The sequence below is a fragment of the Cetorhinus maximus genome, chromosome 10, assembly GCF_964194155.1.
Source record: "Cetorhinus maximus chromosome 10, sCetMax3.hap1.1, whole genome shotgun sequence".
Classification (NCBI taxonomy): Eukaryota; Metazoa; Chordata; class Chondrichthyes; order Lamniformes; family Cetorhinidae; genus Cetorhinus; species Cetorhinus maximus.
Window position 1 is genome coordinate 128558906 of NC_135888.1, and position 20578 is coordinate 128579483.

General features: G+C 45.1%; 1 protein-coding gene across 1 annotated transcript in view; it reads right to left on the reverse strand.

Annotated features, from left to right (window-relative positions):
- The window catches only part of LOC144686008 (glutamate receptor 1-like), a 245409-nt gene that overhangs the window by 130815 nt on the left and 94016 nt on the right, over nucleotides 1-20578 (reverse strand). Inside the window, exons 3-5 of the mRNA XM_078551125.1 lie at nucleotides 4682-4921; nucleotides 2612-2796; nucleotides 1584-1637 (exon numbers count right to left, since the gene is read on the reverse strand). Coding sequence (XP_078407251.1) covers nucleotides 1584-1637; nucleotides 2612-2796; nucleotides 4682-4921 — 479 coding nt within the window. The remainder of the gene's footprint in view (nucleotides 1-1583; nucleotides 1638-2611; nucleotides 2797-4681; nucleotides 4922-20578) is intronic.

Sequence of the window (20578 nt, forward strand, 5' to 3'; positions counted from 1 at the left end):
TCGCTGACTGAGCTGGGATTCAGGGCTGGTCTCTCGCTGACTGAGCTGGGATTCAGGGCTGGTCTCTCGCTGACTGAGCTGGGATTCAGGGCTGGTCTCTCGCTGACTGAGCTGGGATTCAGGGCTGGTCTCTCGCTGACTGAGCTGGGATTCAGGGCTGGTCTCTCGCTGACTGAGCTGGGATTCAGGGCTGGTCTCTCGCTGACTGAGTTGGGATTCAGGGCTGGTCTCTTGCTGACTGAGCTGGGATTCAGGGCTGGTCTCTCGCTGACTGAGCTGGGATTCAGGGCTGGTCTCTCACTGACTGAGCTGGGATTCATGGCTGGTCTCTCGCTGACTGAGCTGGGATTCAGGGCTGGTCTCTCGCTGACTGAGCTGGGATTACTGAATTTCCCTCTAACCCTTCTGCCAATTACTTTAAATCTCTGCCTTTTGGTTATTCACCTCTCTGCTAAGAGAAATTGGTCCTTCCTATCCACTGTATCTCGGTTTCTCATAATTTTGTACACTTCAATGAATTCTCCCCCCAGAATCCTTTGTTCCAAAGAAAATAACCTCAACCTATACAATCTTTCCTTCGGTATGATACTGTATTCCTGGCAACATCATCTTAAATTTCCTCTGTTCCCTCTCTCGTGCGATCACGGCCTTCCCATAATGCAGTGACCGGAACTGTGTGCAGCACACCAGCTGTGGTCTAAACAGTATTTTATATTTTACTCCCATAACCTGCCTGCACTTATGTCTACGCCTCAGTTAATAAAGGAAAATATCCAGAATGTCTTGTTAACCACCTTATCACCTGTCCTGCTACCTTCAGGGATTTGTGGACATACACTCCGACGTCCCTCTGTTCCTCTACACTTCTCAGTATCCTACCATTTATCGGCATTCCCTTGCCTTGTTTGCCCTCTCTGAATGCATTATTTCATGCTTCTCCAGATTGAATTCCATTTGTCTTTTTCTGCCCACTTGACCAGTCCATTGATATCTTCCTGCAGTCAACAGCTCTCTTCCTCACCATCAACCACATGGCCAATTTCTGCATCACCTGCAAACTTCTTAATCACTCCCCCTACATTTCAGTCTAAACCATTGACATGAAGATCAAGGGGCCCAGTACTGAGTTCTCCTAAACTCCAGTGGAAACAGCCTTCCTGTCAGAAAAACACTTGTTAACCATTACCCCTTTGCTTCATACCACTGAACCAATTTTGGTTCCAGCTTGTTACTTGCCCTTGAATCCCATGGACTCTTTTCTTTCCTGACCAGGCTGCCAGGTGGGACTTCGTCAAAAGCCTTGCTAAAATCCCCGTGGACTCCATCAAATGCGCTACCCTCGTTACCTCCTCAAAAAATTCAATCAGATTAGTCAGGCACAACCATCCCTTAACAAATCAATGCTGGTTAATCCCTGCCTTTCTAAATGGCGATTTATACCGTCTTTCAGACATTTTCCAATAAGTTGCCTACTACTGATGGTAGGCTGACTACTCTGTGATTACTCCTATCGTCCCTTTCTCCCTCTTTGAACAACGATGCAACATTAGCATTTCTGCGGTAAGGCTGTGTTGTAAACCTACCAGGCTTGCGAAGATGTACTGATATCCTCGGATGTGCTTTCCGATGTTTATGATCTGTAAAATACAGAAAGTGCAACACATTCTGTTACTAGTGTAGCAGCCAGCTCAAGGCTTGCCCTATGTGATGGGTGCAAAAATATTAACCATCACAGCAGGAGAGTGACCCAGATGGCAAGCTCCTTAATCCCAGAACCCTGATCTCAGAACTCTCTCCATCCCGGAAGAATGTGTACCTTTCGAGAAGCGGTGGTGATTCTGAGGAAATCTTCCACAGAATTAGACAGCTTCAAGAATGGAGGCTGGATGAAATGAGCTGAAATAATTCTTTCTTTCTTTTAATTCATTTATGGAATGTGGCATCGCTGACTAGACCAGCATTTATTGCCGATTCCTAATTGCCCTTGCTCAGAGGACATTTTTAAAGAGTCAACCACATTGCTGTGGGTCTGGAGTCACATGTAGGCCAGACCAGGTAAGGACGGCAGGTTTCCTTCCCTAAAGGACACAATGAGCCAGGTGGGTTTTTACAACAATTGATGATAGCTTCATGGTCATCATTACTGAGACTAGCTTTCAATTCCAGGTTTAGTTAATTGAAATTAAATTCCACCAGCTACCATGTTGGAATTTGAACCCATGTCTCCAGTGCATTAACTTAAGTCTCTGGATTACTAGTCCAGCGACATTACCACTGCACCACCATCTCCCCCTGTCTACCCGAAGAGAGCTTCTGAAAGTGAATACTTCACAACTGGTAGGATTCTTCCATATATTTGCTGCTCCAGGCTCCACATTCCAACCATGGGCCACTGCTGGCCACTGTTTTATACCCACCCCTCCCATTGCCACCTCCATCCCCTCACCCGGTTGATCTCCCCTCTCTTTCCACCAATCACCCCTCCCCATCGCTTAATCATTCCTCCTCTGATTGCCCTCTTTTCCGATTGCCCCCCCCCCCCCCCCCCCCACCCTCTCTCAGTTGCCCGGTGTCTGTCCCATGCCTGCCCAGTGCCTATGCCCAGTGTCACCTGATTCATGATGGTGCTGAGTTTATCGGCCTCGCAGTCAATGATGACGTGCCGATCCTTTCTCTTGTCCAGATCTTTGAAGAGCATCCGGTAACCTTCTTCGGTGGTGGTCTCAACACTGACTGCCGTCACCTGCCAGTTCTTCTCTGCAGCCGTGTCCAGCACTTTCTGTAGGACGGACAATCCTGAATAGGAACAAAAAGACATCAATGTTCAACAAAGACTCTGCCGTCAAGCACAAGAACATTCGTCTGAGCCTTTTAACACTCTCCTCTCCACCAGGTCTCTGGTACTGAGAGATTTTTGTTAAACTTCAAAGCCTTTCTTTTTTTGAGTCACTTGTGTTCTCCCCTGAGTACAGGTGAGAAAAATTAATTCATTGTCACTTGGAAGTACATGGGATAATAAAGATGTTAAAGGAAAATTGTGTTTGACGAACTTGATTGAGTTCTTTGATAAAGTAATGGAGAGAGTTGATGAGGGCAGTGCAGTTGGTATTGTGCACGTGGACTTTTAAAATGTGCTTGATAAAGTACCGCATAATTGACTTTCTAAAAAAGCTCTGAGGATTAAAGGGACAGTGAAAGCTGGGACATGAAATTGGCTAAGAGACAGGAAACAGAGGGTAGCAGTGAACAGTTGTTTTTCGGACTGGAGGGAAGGATGCAATGGTGTTCCCCAGGGGTCAGTATTGGGACTTCTGCTCTTTTTAATATATATATTTATTGACAGAATGGGGATACAGGAAATAATATTAAGTTTGCAGATGAAATGTAAACTCAGAAGTGTAGTAAACATTCAGGAGGAAAGTAACAGACTTCAGTGGGACATAGGCCGGTGAAATGGACAGACACAAGGTAGATAAAACCTATCGCAGAGAAGTGTGAAGTGATAGGTTTGGATCAGAAGAATGAGGAGAGGCAATATAAATTAAATGGTGCAACTTTAAAGGGGGTGCAGGAACAGAGAGACTTGGGGATGTACGTAAACCAATCTCTGGAAGTGTCAGGACAAGCTGAGAGGGCTGTTAAAAAATTTCTACTCGGTTAATCATAAAAATATTCAATCATAGGATGACACAGCATGGCAGAAGGACATTGTGTCTGGAGAAGAAGAAGAGTCATATTAGACTCGAAATGTTAACTCTGTTTCTCTCTCCACAGATGCTATCAGACCTGCTTAAATTTTCCAGCATTTTCTGTTTTATTTCAGATTTCCAGCATCCACAGTATTTTTCTTTTATCTCTGTGTCTGTAACATCTCTTTGAGAGCTGTCCAATTACTCCCACTCCCCTGCAATTTCCTCATCACCCTGCAAACGTCTCCTTTGTAGTCAGACACGATGACGTACCTTTAACAAATCCATGCTGACTCTCTATGATTAGCTGATATTTATTCAAGCTCTCGGTCATTGAATCCATAATGACAGACTCTAGTAACTTCCCCAGAACCAACATTGAACTGACAGTGGAATACAGTTAACGTTTCGAGTCCGTATGACTCTTCAACAGAACTAAGGAAAAATAGGTGAAATATAAGCCGGTTTAAGGGTGGGGGGGTGGGACAGGTAGAACTGGATAGAGGGCCAGGGATAGGTGGAGATTCTCCTCTATCTAGCTAGCCCTCTATCCAGCTCTACCTGTCCCACCCCCCCCTTAAACCAGCTTATATTTCACCTCTCTTCTATTTTTCCTTAGTTCTGTTGAAGAGTCATACGGACTTGAAACGTTAACTGTATTCCTCTCCTCATGTCAGATGCTGTCAGACCTGCTGAGTTTTCCCAGGTATTTTTATTTTTGTTTTCGTTTTGGATTTCCAGCATCCACAGTTTTTTTTTTTGCTTTTATTGAACTGACAGTAGTTCCCGGTTTCTCCCTCGCACCGTTTCCCCGACGTCTGAAAATTTCCAATCTCATGCACAATTCCCGAAATCCGGAAAGCCTCAAGATCTTAATGAGTGAACAGTAAAATTTACAGAGAGGCTGCAGTGCTCACCGTGGTTACAACATATAGTCACCGCACATGGGTTGCAAAATGATTCTATGTAGGATGGGATGAAAGTTTATTTACCGCGATCAGCATCGTAAATATACACAAACTTCTGCCATTTGTAATGTTCGATGAGGCTGAGCAGAGCATTCTGTAGGTCAGGTCTCATCTGAATGACAAACTGGTTGGAGGTGTCGACGGGGAAGCTGGGAGTGATGAACGAAAGGTGCAGAGCTCCACAAAACGATGTGAGTGTGTTTACCGTCTTCCGGTCGTAAAATCCGAAGATCGCGTAGACTCCGCGAGCAAACAGCGAGCAGACTGGGGGGGTGGGGGGGAGGAGGGGGGAGAAAAAGAAGCAACACCAAATTACATTCTGTTGGTCACAAGAACTTCATTTGATAAAAGTGCGAATTTATTTGGAAGTAGCAAAAAAAGGTGTTAAAAAATCAACAATGGAAACATGGGCCAGGATTTTGCCCTCGTCTGGCGGGCTCAGCTTGGGGGGGGTGGGGGTCGAACCATGACTGCGGTTTCACGCTGGTAGGCCAACTAAGGCCCGCCCCGCATGAAACCCACGCTGCAGTGTTCAGCGCTGCCTGTGTTGGTGGGGGGGCGAGGGCGAGCGCGCAGGAAAAGCTCCCTGAGGCACAGAGCTACCTCAGGATAGCTGAAGGTTTAAAAATTAAAAATAAAGAATTTTTTGAAATGGCGAGAAACATGTCCCCTCACGGGACTCTGACACATGAGCAGGAACGTGTCATTAATGAGCTGTTAAAACTTTTATCTTATTTTTTTTTAATCGCTGTTGGAAACCCCATCCCGCCCGTGCATGAGGTTCCCTAAAAAACGCAAAGGCCGCTTGGTCTTTTCACCTGCCCGCCCACCGTAAGGGTGGACGGGCAGCGAAAAATTTCACTTAATTGGTACTTTAACGGCCTTAATAGGCCTGTTAATTGTTGGCGGGCGTGCTGCTGAGTCCCTCACCTGCCTGGTGACTGAAATATCGAGCGGCATTTCACACTTGTTTGGGTTGAACGCACACCCGCCCGACGAGTGAAAAATTCTGGCCATGAAGTCAGTCAGCGTCTGAGGGATAAATATTTCCGCTGGGGTCCTGTCCGAACAACTTAGGTCCAACAATCGAAACCTAACGACTGAGTGAAACTTTGAATTGCATTTCTCTGTGGTTGCTAAACTTTCAGACTGCTTGTTTGATAATGATCAGATAATTGGTTTTTGGTTGGCTGGTGGGAGAGCCGGTCAGAAAACTGGGAGAAATCCCTGCTCTTCTTTGAATACTGCCACGGGATTTTTTTTTTAACCTAAGAGTGCTGGCGCATTGATCAGTGCAGCGCTGAAGTGTCAGCCCAGGTTATACACTCAGATCCTTCAGAGGAGCTTCAAGTCATAATCTTGAAGTGAGGATTGTTACAACTGAACTCTTAAGGTATCAATGGATGCTGCAATGGGGCGGGTGAAAGAGGGTGAGGGTCTGTAGGACCTCTAGGTATGAACTCAACTTTTTTTTCATTATTCACTCATGCGATATGGGCATTGCTGGACAGGCCAGCATTTATTGCCCATCCCTAATTGCCCTTGTTCAGGAGGCATTTAAGAGTCAACCACATTGCTGTGGGTCTGGAGTTACATGTAGGCCAGACCAGGTAAGGACAGCAGATTTCCTTCCCTAAAGGACATTAGTGAACCACATGGGTTTTTACAGCAATCGGCAATGGTTTCATGGTCATCATCAGACTTTTAATTGCAGATTTTTACTGAATTCAAATTCCACTATCAGCCACAGTGGGATTTGAATCCAGGTCTCCAGAGCATTACCCTGGGTCTCTGGTCTAGTGACAAATACCAATGTGCCACCACCTCCTCAGAAATAGGCTGAACGTTTCATCCATATCTACCCATATCATCCATTTCTATCTCGTGATGAAGTTCATGAACAACAAACTGGGTGAAGCTTCCAGTTAAAGGATATATCCTTTTCTTTTTTCATTGTTGGGGGTGGGGGAAAGACTGCTTGGCTGGCATCCAGTACTGCAGTAGGAGAAAATTCCTCCAATTAAATATCGTGAAGATTGAAGCCATTGTCTTCAGTCCCTGCTACAAATTCCGCTCCCTAACTACCTACTCCATCCCTCTTCTCTGGCAACTACCCAGACCGTTCACAACCTTGGCGTCATATTTGACCCAAAGATGAGCTTCTGACCACATATCCATGCCATCACTAAGACTGTCAATCATCACCTCCATAATATTGCTGCATTCCATCCCTGCCTTAGCACATCTGCTGCTGAAATCCTCATCCATGCCTTTGTTATCTCTGGGATTGGCTATTCTAAAGCACTCCCATATTCTACCCTCTGTAAACTTGGGGCAAGGCAATGGCGTAGTGGTAGGGTAATGCTCTGCTGACCTGGGTTTGAATCCCACCATGGCAGATGGTGTAATTTGAATTTAATAAAAATCCACGAAACCATTGCCGATTGTCGTAAAAACCCATCCGGTTCACTAATGCCCTTTAGGGAAGGAAATCTGCTGTCCTTGCCTGGTCTGGCCTACATGTGACTCCAGACCCACAGCAATGCGGCTGACTCTTAAATGCCCTCTGAATAAGGGCAATTAGGGATGGGCAATAAGTGCTGGCCTAGTCAGTGGCGCCCACATCCCATGAACGAATAATAAATCTGGAATATAAATCTAGTCTCAGTGATGGTGACCGTGAAGCCATTGCTGATTGTCACAAAAACCCATCTGGTTCACTAATATCCTTTAGGGAAGGGATATCTGCCATCCTTACCTGGTCTGGCTTACATGTGGCTCCTGACCAACAGCAATGTGGTTGACTCTTAACTGCCCTTTGAAATGGCCTAGCAAGTGCCTCAGTTCAAGGGCAATTAGGGATGGGCAACAAATGCTGACTTTGCCAGAGATGCCCACATCCCATGAAAGAATAAAGAAAAAAAAACTTGAGGTCGCCCAAAACTTTGCTGTCCCTTACTCTCCTTACTTGCAGCAAGTCCTGTTCCCACATTACCGCTGTGCCCACATTACCGCTGTGCCCACATTACCCCTGTGCCCACATTACCCCTGTGCCCACATTACCCCTGTGCTCCCTGACCCACATTTGTAGCCATTTAAACGACATTTCAATTTAAAATTGTCATCCTTGTTTTCAAATCCCTTCATGGCCTCATCTTGCCCTATTTCTGTGATCCCTCCAGCCCATAACCCTCCAAGATATCTTTGCTCATCTAATTCCGGCCTCTTGAGTATTCCCCAGTTTTAGGTGTCATGCCTTTAGTTGCCTCGGCTCAAAGCTCCGGAATTTCCTCCCAAAACCTCTTGACCTCTCTACCTCATTTTCCTCCTTTAATGCACTTGTTGAAACCTCGCTTTTTTGACCAAGCTTTAGGCCGTCCGACCTAATATCTCCTTACCTGGCTTGGTGTCAAGTTTTGCTTATAATGCTCTTGTGAAGTGCCTTGGGATGTTTTATTACATTAAAAGTGCTATATAAATGTAAGTTAGTGTTGCAATTCATTCTGAGGATGTGGGCATCATTGACAAGTCTGGCATTTAAGAAATTGGAGGAGGAGTAGGCTATTTGGCCCCCTGAACCTGATCTGCCATTTTATAAGATCATGGCTAATCCTCAAAACGCAACTTCACTTTCCCACCCAATCTCTAGATCCTTTGAGCCTCTTATTGTCCAAAATCTATCAACTCAGCCTTTAATACACTCAATGACTGCTCTCTAGGGTAGAGAATTCCAAAGATTCACAACCTTGTTCACAAAGAAATTTCTCCTCAGCTAAGCCCTAACTGGCCTCAGCATCCAGCCTGCCAAGACCCCTTTGAATCTTACAGGGGAGAAACTTATTTGCATACTGCCACTTTTGACGTTGATTCCTTGGGGGCAGACAGCACTGTGAGTTGCTACTTGCTTGATTCATGCAATGTTCTTTAATGATAGCAATGAGGAATAGTGTGTCATTGTGCAGGTAGCAGTTCGCAGTGCTCCCTAGGCCCTCGGAGTTAACATAAAGCTGTGTAGTGCTTCTGCAAATGAATCTCCCACTCTTTCAATGAAATCACCTCTCATTCCTCCAAACTCCAGAGTGCATTGGCCCATTTTACTCAGATCTCCTCAGAGGGCAACTCTCTCATCCCAGGAATCAATCTGGTGAACGCTCGCTGCACCCCGTCTGCTGGTGCAGACATAGTGGGCCGAATGGCCTAATTCTACACCATAACAATTCTGTTATTCTGTGATCTAAGGCAAGTATAACCTTCCTTAGGTAGGGAGACCAGAACTGTATATAATACTTCCAGGTATGTTTCATCAAATTCTCTTGCATCCACCTAACTTGATCTGAGCTTGCCTGTATTTCTCAGCTCAGCTCATGGTTCTTTAAGGTACGATGTTATACTGAGGCCCTCACAAAAAATCCCATGGGCATTATTTGGAAGAAAAGCAGGGGAGCTCTCTCCAGTGTCTTGGGGCCATTATTCACCCTGCAACCAACACCACTAAATCAAATAGCTTTTCATTTGTCTCGTTGTTTGTGGGATCTCCCTGTGGGCAAATTGACTACTGTGATCCCTACATTATGATACTTCAAAAATACTTCATTGGCTGTAAAGCACCTTGGAATCGTGAAAGTTGAGAGATAAACACAAGTTCTTTCTTTTTATTTCATGAGGACTCCCCTCGCCACCCCACCCACACAGGAACAGAACACCCTAGGGTGAGGTTATGCTCACTTGTCCTGGGCTCCCCCCCAACTCCTGCCCCAACTACAGGAAATAGTTTTCCTCTGTCTAACCTTTCAACTCCTTCAATGATCTTAAACATCTCATTAGATTGCCTGTTAATCTTCTAAACTTGAGGGAATACAAACCTAGTTTATGTAATCACAATTTAACCCTTTTAGCCTGTGTATCATTCTGGTAAATCTATGCTGAACCCCCTGCAGGGCCAATGTACCCTCCCTGAGAATCAGTGCCCAGAACCGAATACTATGACTTCAGATGCAACATAACCAAAGCTTCATAAATGACTATCACCACTTTGTTAATCCTCAAGATTATATAAAAGCAAGGCTGGGATGGATTAAAACCGATGTGGTCCACCTTCAAGGTGACACTGAGATTTCCTCCCAAATACAGCTTTTGAGCCTTTGCTCCAACACCAGATACTTACACACATATCATCTGACCCACTCCTCTTAACTGGACCAGCTTCTAGTGCATACCTAATAACTGAGTGATGAACAGGGATTGTCGTACATTGAGAATTACGTTGAACGGACAGGACAGAAACAGGCCACTCGGCCCAACTAGTCCATACTGGTGTTTATATTCCACTAGCGTCTCCTCCCGCCTTTCCTCATCTAACTCCATCATCGTAGCCCTCTATTCTATTCCCCCTCAAAGGCTTGTCTTGTCTCCCCATAAATCCTTTTCAAGGTAAATTAGGGATGGGCAATAAATGCTGTCCTAGCCAGTAACACCCACATCCCGTGAAAGAGTAACTTTTAAAAATTGCTTCCAAACCATTCGCTTCAACCACTCCGTTAGTGTGTTCCATATTCTCACCATTCCCTCAGCTAACAAGTTTCCTCTGAATTCCCTATTTCATTTCTTGGCGAATACCTCACACTGACAGCCTCTAGTTTTCTTCTTCCCCCACAAGTGGAAACATTCTCTCTATGTCTACTCTATCAAAACCTTTCATCATTTTAAAGCCTTTATTAGGTCACCCCTCAGCTTTCTCTTTTCAAGAGAAAAGAGACCCAGCCTATCCATCCTCTCCTGAAAAGGTTCCATCACATTTCTGGCATCATCTTTGTAATTATCTTTGGCACCCCCTCCAGTGCCTCTATATCTTTTTTATAATATGATGACCAGGATTATAGGCACTACTCCAGGTGTGGTCTGACCAAGGTACACGTTTAACACAACTTCTTTACTGAATCCCTGAGCCCAGCTGAGACTGAAGCATGTCCCATCAAGTAGAAACCAGCTGCTATATTGTCACAAACTTGTTTGTGTCCTATTAACTATTCTGAGTTTATTCATGTGTGAAATGAATGTAAAAAGCAGTGCTAGTGATTCGAGTGTTATTGTAGACTTGAACTCTGTTCCAGTCAAGTGCTAAATGGTTTTCAACCAATATCTCACTCTGAATTATGAGCATAACATCCTCCGAATTGATCTTATTCAGGCTGGTTTGATGTTGGACACCTCAACTTTAACCACGGAAGGGCGAATGCTATATTACTCCCTCTACTGGTAGTTGGCACAGATTCCAACTAATCACCCCGCGCTTTTGTGATGCTTGGGACCGAGACAAGGATTTGACAGAGGTTCAGGTCAAAGGCACATAAATCATTCTTACCAATCCACAGCAAGTTAGACTGTCTATTCATATCTCAGTTCCCTTAAAATGTCAACGTTGTCATTATATCACAAAACTGACCCTCGGCATTTCCCAAGCATGGATTACAGGATTGCTTTGCTGAACACCTCCACTCAGTCTGCAGGCATGACCCTGAGCTTTAACACTAATTCCTAATCCCATTCCCGTGCTGCCCTATCTGTTCTCAGCCTCCTCCACTCTTCTATTTAAGCTCAACAGAAGCTTGAGGGAAAAGATCTCACCTTTCGACTGGACACTTTTCAGCCTTCCGGATTTAACATCACGTTCAATAATCTCAGATCCCTTCTCCTCAGACTACAGGGACTGGCAATGATTCTATTCTTCATTTAATCTCTCCCGCCTCCCAATTTATCACAGACCTACCCGTGTGCTGTTTCCTCCCCTCACCCTTGGGGCTTGCTTAAAGCCAAGCACATCTCTAATAGTTCTGATGAAACGTCATCTACCTGAAACAGTGGCCAGGATTTTATGCCCCGCACCCCTGGGGAGTGGTCTGGCTGGTGGGCAGGGTATAAAATCGGGTGGCATGGCAGAGGTACGTGCCCCTTGCCTACCAGCCTCCACTGGAATTTTACCGGGGTAGCCTTCCCACCTTTAGGCCAAAGCCCTTAAGTGGAGAATTTAAGGGCCCCCTCCTTCCGCCCTGGTATTTTACCAGTGGCAGGGAGCGATGAGGTGAGGCCACCAGGTAAACTCTGGTCAGTCTGGCTGTGGACTCGTGGAGGGTTCCTCCTGTTTGGGCACCCTGTGCCCAACAGAGGCATCCACCAATGGTGACCCCTGCCCACGCTTGATCCTGCCTGCCTCTAATACCTGCCTGACTGACTGGCCCTGGCAAAAACCGGACACCCCCCCTGATGTGTTGGAAGCCATGACCTTAGACACTTGACAATCAGACAGTCAGGGACACAGGGCCACCACCTCTGTGGAAAATTTCAGGCATTAACTGTTTCTATCGCCACTGGCAGTGCCTGACCTGTTGAGTATTGATAGCATTTCCTGTTTATATTTTTGATAGAAATTTTATTGGTCCACAAGGATTGGAAAAAGACTCACACACTCAGGATAAAAGCAAAGTACTGCGGATGCTGGAAATCGGAATTAAAAACAGAAAATGCTGGAAAAACTCAGCACGTCTGACAGTATCTGTGGAGAGAAAGACAGAGTTGACGTTTCGAGTCCGTATGACTCTTCATTTGAAACGTTAACTCTGTCTTCCTCTCCGCAGATGCTCTCAGACCTGCTGAGTTTTTCCAGCATTTTCTGTTTTTGTTTCACTCAATCAGAAGCTTGTGTTCAGTCTGATCACTTCAGCTCCTTTTAAACACTGATCACTTCAACTCCTTTCAAACGAAGAGGAACTTGTATATCTACAGTGACATTCACAACCTCAAGATGGCCCAAAGTGCATTACAGCCAATGGAGTACTTTTTGAAGTGTAGTCCCAGTTGTAATGTAAGAAACTTGGCAGCCAATTTGTGCACAGCAGGGTCACATACACAGCAATGTCATAATGCCAAGATAATCTGTTCTTATGAGAACACCTCTGTTCTTCTTCAGGATAGTTGGATCTTTTAGGGTAGACAGGACATCGGTTTAATATCTCATTCAAAAGACAGTAGCTTCAACAATACAGCACTCTCTCAATATTGCCCATTCATCAGTGCAGCACTCCACCAGTGCTGCCCCACTGATTGTGCAGCACTTCCACAGCACTGTCCCTCCAATGATGTAGCATTTCCTTCATATGCCCCTCCGACAGTGCAGCAGACCCTCAGTATTGCCCATCAACAGTGTAGCACTCCCTGAGTATTGTCCCTGCAACACTGCAGCACTCATTCATTACTTCCCCACTGACAATGTGGCACTCTCTCAGAACAGCTATTCTGACAGTGTAGCACTCCCTCGGTACTGTCCCTCCAACAGTGCAGCACTCACTCAGTTCTGCCCCTCAGACAATGCAGCACTCACTCAATACTGCTTCTCTGACAGTGCAGCACCCCCTCAGTACTGCCCCTCTGATAGTGCAGCACTCTCTCAGTACAGCTGTTCTGACAGTGCAGAACTCCCTTAGTAATGCACTGGGAGTTTCAGCCTGGATTATGAGCTCAAGTCTCTGGAGTGTGGGGACTCGAATCCATCAGCTTCTGACTCGGAGATGAAAGTATGTTACCCATTGAGCCATACAGCCGACACCAAGTGAGAAAGCGTCCTGATAAAAACAAGTGGAAGCAGAGATAAATAACTCTGCTACAGGATGCTCTGTTGCATTTAGTGTCATGACAGCACATCCTCACCAAATTGAGTCCTGTGTTCTGTGTCTTGCCCCTGACCAGTTAGATTTGCCTTGTGACCTCGTACCCAGCGAGCAACGCTGTGTTTACCATTTGTCTCTTGCTTGCATTCCTGATGCATCATTTGAAGCTCTGTTCCTGTGTCCAGATCCCTGACAGCTGGGAATGTGATCTTGGGTTTCACTTTCTGCCATTTAATATGCAGCATGCACCACCTTGTCACTAAATGGCTTCAACAATCACTGGCCAGTTCAACACCGGGGTTGATCAAAATTTATCTAAATCGGGTCGAAACCTGATTTGGGTCTGGATTCAGTTGCTGGGGTCTGGTTCTTCAACAATGCAATCAAATCAGCAGCAGAGACAGTAGCAATCCTACCGAACAACACCAGCGTTTCAAGTGCATCAAGGGTGATAACTGGGCTGTGGCTCACCTCTTTTAAGTCAGAAGTTTGAGAGTTCAAGCTCCCTCTCCGGAGACTTAAGCACTAAAATCTAGGCTGACTCTCCCTATATAATGTTGGAGATTCGAGAGCGGACGAATATACTGAGGTTTTGCTTTGTGGATCAGGAACATTTTATGCAGGACTTTTCCCTCATCAGATTGGAGCGTATGAGAATGCAGAGAAGCCCTTCCTGGTGTCCTGGCCAATATCCATCTCTCAACCAACATCACTAAAAAAGCAAATTATCTGGCCATTACCACATTGCGGTTTGTGGGATCAAGCTGTGTGTAAAGTGGCAGCTGTGGTTGCTGTTACAACAGTGACCACATTTCAAAAGCACCTCTGAGGTGCAGTACTGAGGGAGCTGTGAAAGGTGCTGTATTTTCTATTGTTTTTGGGATTGGACTACATAATTGGAAAGGGATTACATTACTGGGATGGATTGTATCATTGGAATGGGATAATGTTATGTTAAGTGTTTATTAATTGTGTTAATTGTACACTGGTATTGGACATTAATTGGTGATTCACTTGAATCCCTATAAATAGTTGCAAACTGAAACTGGCTGTCGGGTTAGGCGGTGTAGGCTTGTAATGTGTAACTCTGTAAACCAGTGTAAAAGTATGTAAAGATTGGCTCCAATTCTATGCTGTACCAACTGGCTTTCTGGAATGTATTATTGGGATAGGATTATATTTTTGTTCTGTTGAAGGGTCGTTTGGACTCGAAACGTGAACTGTGCTCCTCTCCGCAGATGCTGCCAGACCTGCTGAGTTTTTCCAGGTATTTTTGTTTTTGTTTTGGATTTCCAGCACCCGCAGTTTTTTGCTTTTATATTTTTGGGGTGGGTTTGCAATTTTTGGGATAGGATAATATTTTTGGATGCGATTGCATTATTGGACTGCGGTTGTGCTTTTGGGATGGGATTGCATTGATGGGATCATATATTATTGGGATGGGATTGTTTCTTTTGAATTGGATTATATATTTGGGAGGATATTATATTATTAGGATAGGATTGTGTTTTTGGAATTGGATTATACTTTTGGGATGGGTTTGTGTTTTTGAGTATATTATTAGAATGGGATTATATTCTTGGTATTGCGTTAGTTGCTATCTGAGGAGGCAGGAGAATATGGTTAGCTTCATATGGATTTCCCACTGAGCAATTTACCCTAACTTGTTACAGCTGAGCTACGCCAAACAAAACATGGCAGAGGCAAATGTCACAGGTTTCATACCTGGCCTGTCCTCCAAATGGGAATGATGGTCTATGGATTTACATGAATAAGGGTATTTGAAGAAGTCTAGAATGGCGAGGGAGAACATAAACCCGACTATATGTAAGGAGGACAATGGGCTAGGTGCTGACGGGAAGCCACAGCCCAACAGGAAAGCTGAGCACCAGTTAGCCCTGGGTCCTCTCAGCACTGAGAGTCATAGTCATTACAGCAGAGAAAGAGGCCATTCAGCCAATCGAGTCTACGCCAGCTCTCTGCAGAGCAATCTAATCAGTTCCATTCGCCACTCTATCTCTATAACCCTGCAAGTTTATTTCCCTCAATTTCCCCATCCAATTTACTTTTGAAAACATTCATTGTCTCCACTTACACCACTCCCGTGGGCAAGTTCTACATCACTTTTAAGGCAAATTCAATTTTTAGGTTTGCGCAATGCAATTTTCAAACTGGATGATGCTCACCAACACATGACAGGCAATGATTCTCCTGATGGCTTCTCCATCAGCAAAGATGATTTGATAGGACAATTGGAGCTAACATAAAAGGGAATCTCAAGGTCTTCTATAAGCATATTAATAATAAAAAGATGGTTAAAAAAAAAAGAGTAGAGCTGATTAGGGATAAAAAAGGGGACTTGCACATGGAGGATAGAGAAACAGTGGAGGTATTAAACAAGTACTTTGCATCTGTCTTTACAAAGGAAGAAGATGTTACCCAGGCCGAGGTGAGAGAGGAGGTAACTGGTGCACTAGAAGAATTTACAAGTGAGAAGAAGGAGGTGTTAGAAAGGCTATCTTTGCTTAAAATAGATAAGGTACGAGGACTCGAATGAGATGCATCCAAGGGTACTGAGGGAAGTGAGAGTGGAAATTGCGGAGGCATTAGTGATAATTTTCCGGTCTTCCTTAGACACAGGGGTGGTGGTTGCTGCGGGATGAGGTTTATGTTATTAGATAAAATAAAAATAGAAATCTGTGGACAGCATTTTTATAATCTATATGTTCAGGTGCCTGATTGTGATGCTTGGACATTTTTTTGATGATTTTTTAAAGATTATTTCTTGTGTTTCAGGTCTTCAGTTACCTGAGGCAGCTCTGCACCTTCAGGGAGCTTTCTGTCAGTGCTCGTCTATGCCCACGTTGATGTCACCGCCTTCCTTCCACCCGCGCCCCCCTCCCTCCCCCACCCGTTAACTGGCCAGCCAGCGTGAAATCGCGGTCAGGGGCCGATCGCTGTCAGCGGTCCATTTCCCAACCGTTCGCAGGCCCGCCAATCACTCTCGCACACCAAACTGAAAATTCAACCCGCAGAGTAGTGATAAATGGTTGTTTTTCAGATTGGAGGAAGGTTTGTCGTGGAGTTCCCCAGGGGTCAGCGTTGGCGCCCTTGCTCTTCCTGATTTATGTTAATGACCTAGACTGTGGTGTTCAGGGCATAATTTCAAAATTTGCAGATGATATGAAGATTGAAAATGTTGTCAACTGTGATGAGGATAGTGGTGAACTTCAAAAAGACATAGACATGTTGGTGGATTGGGCAGACAAGTGGCAGATAAAGTTCGATGCAGAGAAGTGCGAGGTGATTCATTTTGGCAGGAAGAATGTGGAGAGACAGTATAAAATAAAGGGAGGAACTCTAAAGGAGGTGCAGGAACAGATGGACCTCGGTGTATATGTACATAAGTCATTGAAGATGGCAGGGCATGTTGAGAGAGCAGTTAATAAAGCATATAGTATCTTAAACTTTATTAATAGGAGCATTGAGCACAAAAGCAAGGAGGTCATTTTGAATTTGTATAAGACACTGGGCCTCATCTGGAGTACTGCGTCCAGTTCTGGGCACCATATTTAAGGAAGGATGTGAAGGCACTGGAGAGAGTACAGAGGAGATTCACAGCAATGATTCCTGGGATGAAGAACTATAGCTATGAGGATAGATCGGAGAGGCTGGGACTGTTTTCCTTGGAGAAAAGAAGGCTGAGAGGGGACTTGATAGAGGTATTCAAGATCCTGAGGGGTATGGACAGGGTAAATAGTGAGAAGCTGTTCCCACTCAAGAGAGCATCAAGAACTAGAGGGCACAGATTCAAAATCATTGGCAAAAGGAGTAAATGTAATGAGGAAAAATCTTTTCACCCAGAGGGTGGTTGGAGTCTGGAACAAACTTCAATTGAGATATTCAAAAGGCAATTAGTTTGCTGCTTGAAAAGAGAGAATGTGCAAGGTTACAGGGATAAGGCAGGAGAGTGAGACTAGGTAGAATGCTTTTGCAGAGAGCCAGTGCAGACTCGATGGGCTGAATGGCCTCCTTCTGCACTGCAAAGATTCCGAATTCTGTGGGAAGGAAATAAAACTTTCAAAAAGTATTAGAAAAATAAAAAGATATATTATTCTATTTGGTGGGAAAAAAATGAAGAAATGCAAAACTAAAAAGATCAAGGGCTGGGAAGATTTGCTTCAACTCCCCAGGCGATTGGATCGCCAGAGGCCAATTTACAACAATCCTCAGCCTAATATTCACATGACATCCATCATTAGGCAGAGAGGCAGCAACTACCACATTCCGCAGTACATTCTGGGTATGAGCTAGAGAGATTCCCCACTGTGTGCGCGGCCCAGTGTTTCACACAGTGGGAGATATCAACAACCGAGATTTCCCGCTGACAGCACTAATGAGGGTCAGATTCTGTGAAGCCGCTGTCAATATAAGGTAGTACTTCAATTAAATGAAATACCATGTATAAATTATTAAATAAATCTAACAGCGGCCAAAAGAGAAACAACACTGGTGGGTGGGCCGGGGGTTGGGGGGGTGGGGGGGGAGGTGGTGGTGTGCATGGGGTAGCAGAGCACACATAAATAAAAATAGTGATGATCCTGCTAGATGGACTGCTGGGCGATCAAGCTGAGACTAACTGCAGTTCCAGAAAACCCAGTCTAGTCTCCTATTACTTTCTACCATGTATTTCCCGAATGCTTCTTGCATTATTTCTGTCTTTGGATATGATTTTCTTATCAATGTTGGTCTCCCACTTGACTCGATTTTAATCCTTCATCTGACCTTTGCTGTTCTCCCTTCACTCCCTCTCTCACAATTCTGAGCCGTGGCTCCGTGGGGTAGCACTCCCATATTAATATACCCGTTACCAATTGTAATACTCTTGGCAGAGATGGTGGTGTCGTGGTAATGTTACTGGATTGCTAATCTTGAGGCCCAGGCTAATGCGCTGGGGACATGTGTTGAAATCCCATTGTGGCTGCTGGTGGAATTTAGATTCAATTAATAAGCCTGAAACATAAAGTCAGTTAACCTTGACAACTATCGTCAATTTTTGTCAAAACCCATTTTGTTGAAGAAAGGGAAGGAAATCTGCCATCCTTACCTGGTCTGGCTTACAAATTACTCCAGACTCATAGCAATGTGGTTGACTCTTAACTTCCCTCTGAAATCACCTAGCAAGCCACACGGGTCCAGGGTAATGAAGATTGCAGGAGCAGCACCAGGCATACCTAAAAATGAGGTGTCAGCCTATAACACAGGACTGCTTTCATGCCAAACAACACCAGCAGCAAGTGATAGACAGAGCTAAGCGATCCCACAACCAACAGATCAGATCTAAGCTCTGCAGTCCTGCCACATCCAGTCGTGAATGGTGGTGGACAATTAAGCAACGCACTGGAGGAGGAGGCTCCACAAATATCCCCATTCTCAATGATGAGGGAGCCCAGCACATCAGTGCAAAAGATAAAGCTGAAGTATTTGCTACAATTTTCAGCCAGAAGTGCCGAGTGGATGATCCATCTCGGCCTCTTCCGGAGGTCCCCAGCATCACAGATGCCAGTCTTCAACCAATTCGATTCACTCCACCTGATATCAAGAAACAGCTGAAGGCACTGGATACTGCAAAGGCTATGGGCCCTGACAATATTCCAGCAATAGTACCGAAGGCTTGTGTTCCAGAACTTGCCACGCCCCTAGCCAAGCTGTTCCAGTACACCTATAACACAGGCATCTACCCGGCTATCTGGAAAATTGCCCAGGTATGTCCTGTACACAAAAAGCAGGACAAATCCAACTCAGCCAATTAGCTCCCCATAGCCTACTCTCGATTATCAGTAAAATAATGGAAGGGGTCATCAACAAAGCTATCAAGCGGCACTTGCTTAGCAATAACCTGCTCACTGATGCCCAGTTTGGGTTCCACCAGGACCACTCAGCTCCTGACCTCATTACAGCCTTGGTTCAAACGTGGACAAAAGAGCTGAACTCCAGAGGTGAGATGAGAGTGACTGCACTTGACGTCAAGGCTGCATTTGACCGAGTGTCGCATCAAGGGGCCCTAGCAAAATTGGAGTCAATTTGAAACAGGGGGAAAACTCTCCATTGGCTGGAGTCATACCTAGCACAAAGGAAGATGGTTATGGCTGACCCTGAGGTCAGGACATCATTGCAGGAGTTCCTCAGGGTAGTGTCCTAGGCCCAAACATCTTTAGCTACTTCATCAATGACCTTCCTTCCATCATAAGATCAGAAGTGGGGATGTTCACTGATGATTGCACAATGTTCAGCACCATTCGCGACTCCTCAGATATTGAAGCAGTCCATGTCCAAATGCAACAAGTTCTGGATGATATCCAGGCTTGGGCTGACAATGGCAAGTAACATTCGTACCACACAAGAGCCAGGCAATGACCATCTACAACAAGACAGAATCTAATCATGGCCCCTTGATGTTCAATGGCATTACCATCACATAATCCCCCACTATCAATGTCCTGGGGCCTTACCATTGACCAGAAACTGAACTGGACTAGCCATATAAATACTGTGGCTACAATAGCAGGTCAGAGGCTAGGGATTCTGCGACGAGTAACTCACCTACTGACTCCCTAAAGCCTGTCCACCATCCACAAGGCACAAGTCAGGAGTGTGATGGAATATGCCCCACTTTCCTGGATGAGTGTAGCTCCAACAACACTCAAGAAGCTTGAGACCGTCCAGGACAAAGCAGCCCACTCAATTGGCACCACATCCACAAACATTCACCCCCTCCACCACCGACGCACAGTATCAGCAGTGTGTACCACCTATAAGATGCACTGCAGGATTCACCAAGACTCCTTAGACAGCACCTTCCAAACCCACGACCACTACCATCTAGAAGGACAAGGGCAGCAGACAGATGGGAACACCATCATCTGGAAGCTCCCCTCCAAGTCACTCACCATCCTGACTTGGAAATACATCGCTGTTTCTTCACTGTTGCTGGGTCAAAATCCTTGAACTCCCTCCCTAACAGCATTGTGGGCATACCTACACCACATGGCAGCAGTTCAAGAAGGCAGCTCACCACCACCTTCTCAAGGGCAACTAGGGATGGACAATAAATGCTGGCCCAGCCAGTGACGCCCACATCCCATGAAAGAACTAAATAAATAAAAATACACCTTTTTGTTTTTTTCTAACCCCATGAGTAAGTTTGATTATTGAATCACAAGGTTGTGTGATTAAGTCCCACTCCAGAGACTTGAAATGA